Source organism: Cricetulus griseus (assembly GCF_003668045.3).
Source record: "Cricetulus griseus strain 17A/GY chromosome 1 unlocalized genomic scaffold, alternate assembly CriGri-PICRH-1.0 chr1_0, whole genome shotgun sequence".
Lineage (NCBI taxonomy): Eukaryota > Metazoa > Chordata > Mammalia > Rodentia > Cricetidae > Cricetulus > Cricetulus griseus.
This window is the reverse complement of record NW_023276806.1, coordinates 83,903,898-83,909,581: the sequence shown is the minus strand read 5'-3', so window position 1 is coordinate 83,909,581 and position 5,684 is coordinate 83,903,898. Positions and strand designations below refer to the sequence as shown.

Genomic DNA, 5,684 nt, shown 5'->3' with positions numbered 1-5,684 from the left:
GGTTAATGGTGGTCTGGGTTACAGAGCCCTGCTTTGTTGTTTTTGTTGGCCCCCTGCTGCTTGCTGGCTAGTCAGACTTCACATATTGTTGGGGCCAAAGATGCCTGAACCACTGTTCTGATATAAATCCTTCATCAGGGTAAAGTTGCTATGGCCCCTCTCAGGTTCCAACCATAGCCTTCAGACTGCCTGTCTTGTGCTGTATTTTCCCCTTGTTTAACTTTATTGGGAGGATGGTGTCTTAGTCAGGGTTTCTAGCAGACCTTAGAGCTTGTACATCAAACACATTACCCACTGAGACATATATCCTCAGTCCCAGCCAATGTAACAAATATTCCACAACTTCCCCAATACTTACACCTACTAACTTATTTAATTTGTTTACTTATTTTTCCTCTTTTTGAAATGAGTCTCACTGTGTCTCTCTAGCTGGCCTAGGAACTTGCTATGTAGACTAGACTGGCCTCAAACTAACGGAGATCCACCTGCCTTGCTGGTGTTGTTTCATTGATTTTTTTTTTTAAGCGGTATTTTTTTTTTTTTTTTGTAGAGTATCTTTTAGAGGATCACACCACACGTTGCACTTTTAATGTTCTCCCCTCTTCCTTTTCTTCTACTTACTTCTACTTCTGTCGTGACTTGAACATAACTGAAGAGTCTGGACCTGTCTTATTTCATGCACAACAGGTTAGATTTAGCTGGTTTTCTTGGGACACTTACAGGTTTATACAAACAGCAACAACAACCTGTGAACAACCTGTTGTTTTTCTATCTCTATTCCATGTTTTTCCATGTTTGAAATTCACCCTACCATTCTCTTCCACCCCGAAACAATCTCTGAAGATCCAGATACTTAGCCTTTCTTACGGAGTGTATCATTTTCTCATTTATGTGCTTTTCATTTATTTGTACATTCTTTGTCTTCCCACCAATGAAAGGCGTTTAAAGGCAGATCTAATTTATCTTTGTGGGCTGGCATCTAGCAAAGGGTGGTTCACAGAGCAGGCATTCTATCTCTCAATCACATATTCTGCCTTTACATCTATCTGTTGAACAGATGGCTACAGTATCCTTCATTGCTGAGACATAGTGAGTTGGTTAAAAATTTAAATTGTAAAACTACTTACATAACTTTATTTTCTTTGTATTTTTATTTATGTGAATGTGTATGTCATGGGCATGCATGCTGGGGGAAGCCAGAGGAAGGTAGTAGGTCTCTGTAGCTGGAGTTATTGGCAGTTTGTGAGCTGTCCAAAGATGTGGTAAGAACCAAACTATTCCTTTGCAAGAGCAGCAAGTATTCTTAACTTCTGGGCCATCTCTCCAGGTTCTCATTTCTTTACATGTGTATTTTGTGTGCACACCGTAGTGTATCTCAAAAATTTTTCCTTTTTCTTTTTTTTTAATTTTTAGTAAAAGTAAAACATGTATACCATAGGCTTCAAGAAAGTTCTTTCGTAAAAATTGTATCTTTAAGCATTGAGGGGCCTCTTTCCATCTAGAGATTTCATTGTTTATTTTCACAGAGACTTGTGTGGCAAATGAAGTCCCCCACTGAGCAACCCAGCCCAGAGTTCATTCTTTAGCACTGGGAAACACTTGTATATTGTTTACTTGACAGTGTTCTCCTGGCGTGCTTCTATCTTCTGAGGAATAAGGCTCAGAACTGTCCTGGACTGTGACTGAGGCTGATCCTCACCCTGTTTTCTTCTTCACTTTCTGCTCTCAGTGACATTCCTTTAATGTTTGCCTTTAACCTATGATACAGTTTCTAACATATCTTTTTCTTTTCTTTTTCCCGAGACAGGGTTTCTCTGTGTAGCCTTGGCTGTCCTGGAACTTGCTCTGTAGAGCAGGCTGGCCTCAAACTCGGAGATCCACCTGTCTCTGCCTCCCGGGTGCTGGAATAAAGGCATGAGCCACCACCAACTGGCTTTAAAATATCTACTCTTCAAAATAAGTTTTCGGGAATTGGTCTTTGTTTTCTAAGTTCCTTTTTTATCTTACCAGTTTATTGCTTTAGGAGTATTTTATTTTTCTCTTCCTGATGCCTTTCTCCAGTGCAACAACCCCCAAGCCTCAGCTCTACCCCACTGGGCCAGTTATCTCTCATCTTCCGCCATTTTCTATTTTCCGGAATCACTGTTAAAATCCTGCCCTCCGGAGCCCATTCCACATAGAGGGATACTCCCTGAGCCAAGACACACGGGGCAGGGCCTAGGCCCTATCCCAAAGGATACGATAGACTCTGATGACACCCTATGGAAGGCCTCACCATCCAGGGGGAGCAGAAAGGATATGTGATAGGTAGGGTTTTAGTTGGGGGGGATGGTAGGGGAGGACGGGAGGGAGAAGGAACTGGGATTGTCATGTAAAACAATCTTGTTTCTAATTAAAAAAAAAAATCTGCAGAAAAAAAAAAAATCCTGCCCTCCGATGGACTCTAATGACTTTGCATGCTCCCTTTTCCCTTTACCATCACTCTGGTGAAGTGCTGGGAACGAGAGGAGATAAATACTTGTACTCAGTTTGCCAGCTTCAGTCAGTCTGCTTTATTGAAAAGTGTATGAGTAAAAAATTTTCCCGGGTCAAACTTGGTTTTGTGAATAGTGTAAATTCCCTGCCTGGAAGAGTCAAGAAGTGATGCTCTGCTTAGGAGACGAAGGTTGGAGGGCTCAAAGTTTCCTACTGGTAAGAGGAAGCAGCGTGTAGATACGGGAGATAAACTCTCCAGACGTTTAGACAGCCCCGGTACTTATTTACAGCTGAATAAGATAGCTCTACAAAGTTCAGTTAACGCTGGCTAACACAAAATGTCTTGTTCGCCCTGCACTGGCGGTGAAAGTCTGTCTTTGATTTCCTCTAAACTTATGCACCCGAGAGACTAAAGCTGCAGCAGCAGGCCACTCCTAATCCTACTCACTCCGGAAGAATGTCCCCTTTGAGCCACTGTGATACCTGCTGGTTACTCCCACAGATTCTTCAGGATTGGCTGGAACTGCAAATAAAACCCTGTTTGCCTGTAATCAGGTCGATAATATAAATGAAGGCAGGCACCTGTTCTCAGGCTACAACTGTGGCACTTACTCTTTCTTCCTAAACATTTCCATGAAAGACCTGGGAAGGACCGACCCATTGTCTCTGGCCAGAAAAGAAGATCTTTAAGGAAGAAAAGGCCCAAAATGGGATTGCAGAGCTCCAAAAATCCCACAGGCAAGCAAGCCCACATTCTTCTTCTGGGACTTGACTCGGCTGGGAAATCTACCCTGCTGTACAGGTTAAAGCTTGCTGAGACTTTCACTACCATCCCAACCATCGGCTTCAACGTGGAAATGGTCCAGCTTCCCAGCGGTCTTCCGCTCACCGTGTGGGATGTTGGAGGACAGGAAAAGATGCGAACTGTCTGGGACTGCTACTGTGAGAACGCAGACGGGCTAGTGTACGTGGTGGACTGTTCTGACGACAAGCGGCGACTCGAGGACTCCCGCAGAGAGTTCAAGCACATTTTGAAGAATGAACACATAAAAAACGCGCCGGTCGTCATATTAGCCAACAAACAAGACTTGCCCGGCGCTCTGAGCGCAGAGGACATCACCAGGATGTTCAAGGTGAAGAAGCTGTGCAGCAACCGAAACTGGTACGTGCAGCCCTGTTCTGCAGTCACCGGAGAAGGGCTGGATGCCGGCTTCAGGAAATTAACCGAGTTTGTGAAAAGCCACCTGAAGACAAGAGACACTTTAGCATTCTTCAAGCAGAAATGAGGCTGCGGGGCCGTCTCAGCCTCAGAAAGACAATGATGTCGTGGAAATGGGAATTCTGTTTTATTTCCCATGTACAGTGAAAAAGTGAGTTACTGAGTTACTAAACTTTTCCGGAGGTTGATTTCACCCCGTCCAGCTAAAGAAGGAACTTTATAGAAAACTATGGGGTAATGGTCATTGAGATGGAAGAATTTATTTTTTGAAAAGGTTAACGTGTTGGATGATTTGAAAGTCATGTTTCGAACTGGATAAATGTTTACTAATTTTATATGACCACCAGAGTAATAACTGTCTGCTTATACAGTCAGGATTCTTTCAAATGGTCCCCAGCTGTTGCATTGTTACAGTACTGAATTTCTACCCTGTTCCTGGGTAATAACTGAGTGGTGAGAAAAAAATTAAATTATGGAGAGGGAAAGGTTGATGTTGCCCTCTTCAAAATCTTTGTTTTCTAAACAAAACTCCCCCACCCCAGCCCCAAACCTGCCAGCGTTTTGAAATCTATTTCTGATAATTTCCTTCACTGATTCTTTTTTAAAATATATTTTTTTATTCTTTGAGCATTTCATACAATGTATATTGATGGTATTCTCTCTCTCTCTCTCTCTCTCTCTCTCTCTCTTACACACACACACACACACACACACACACACACACACACAGAGTGAGTCTTAAACAACTTCAGATCAGTTGCTCAGAGGAGGGGTTCTGCAAGTAGACCGAGCTGAGCCTCCGGACCAGTCTCAGTGGAAAGGCAGTTCAGCAGGCCCATTACCTAGGATCACAGGTGCTCCTGGTATTGTCCAAACAGGAAGCCAGACTTTGCTCCCAGACACTTTACAGTTCACCGGATGCAGTGACACGCAGCTGGTAGCTGAGCAAGGCAGTAAGCACTGCAAGTTAGTGCAGGAGAGACACCCAGGGAAACAGGAAAACACTTCTTGTAGGAGAGGGAGTTGAAGAGGGTGTTTAACCACCAGGGACCCCACTCAGGTGGAGGTTAGTCGAGAAAATTTCTCATCACTAGGTGATTCTCCAAAGCCATCATGACCAAGGGAAGGGGTGGGTGGTTAGGTGGCAAAGGAACTGAGGAATTCCATGAGAGAAGTAGAGCTTCCAGAGAGGCCCTGGGACTGACACTTTCCCCCTTTCCACCCCAGTGAGGCTCCTTTGGTGTAGGATAATGCCACTGAGCTCCATAGCAACCCCACTGGCCATAAATCTTGAGATGACAAGGGAAAATAAAGGCCTAATAAGTTGAGTGTAGGACTGGAGAGATGGATCAGAGGTTAAGAGCACTTGCTGCTCTTCCAGTGGCCTTGAATGAGTTTCTAACTCATGTTGGCTGGCTCACAATTACATGGGACTCCAGTTTTAGGGGATCTGACACCCTTTTCTGGGCACCAGTACATATGTGGCACACACATACATATACACAGAACTAAAAATAAAGGTAAATCTTAAATAAGTCAAGGTTGTTGCCTCCTAGGTTCCCCTAAAATTTTCTTTTCTCCTTGTAGATATTATGTGCTCAGCAAAGATCCTTTTGGGCTTCATAGTATGACATATGTATGATACTGGTGACTCTTGGTTTAAAACTGTGTACACCAGTCATCAGGATAAACACTTTCCCATATCTTCTCATGTAACGTTTACAACTACTCTGAGAGGGAAAAGGGCACTATTATTTCAGTTTACAGATGTGAGCATCAGGGCTAAACAAGGTGAAATTACATCCCCCTCTCACATACACACAGAACAAAATTTTATTGCATTAGGGTGTGTGTGTGTGTGTGTGTGTGTGTGTGTGTGTGTGAGAGAGAGAGAGAGAGAGAGAGAGAGAGAGAGAGAGAGAGAGAGAGAGAGAGAGAGTGCGTATGTGGTGGTGGGGGGAGGTTAGAAGAGTCAGTTCCTTCTACCACC

At 43.7% G+C, this 5,684-nt stretch overlaps 1 protein-coding gene across 1 annotated transcript; it reads left to right on the top strand.

Moving 5' to 3' along the window:
* The first annotated feature begins 2,734 nt into the window (after positions 1-2,734).
* Arl14 (ADP ribosylation factor like GTPase 14) lies at positions 2,735-4,022 on the top strand. Its single transcript, XM_027391627.2, has one exon. The coding sequence runs from the start codon at positions 3,183-3,185 to the stop codon at positions 3,759-3,761; it is 579 nt and encodes a 192-aa protein (XP_027247428.1). The 5' UTR covers positions 2,735-3,182; the 3' UTR covers positions 3,762-4,022.
* The last annotated feature ends 1,662 nt before the right edge of the window (positions 4,023-5,684 follow it).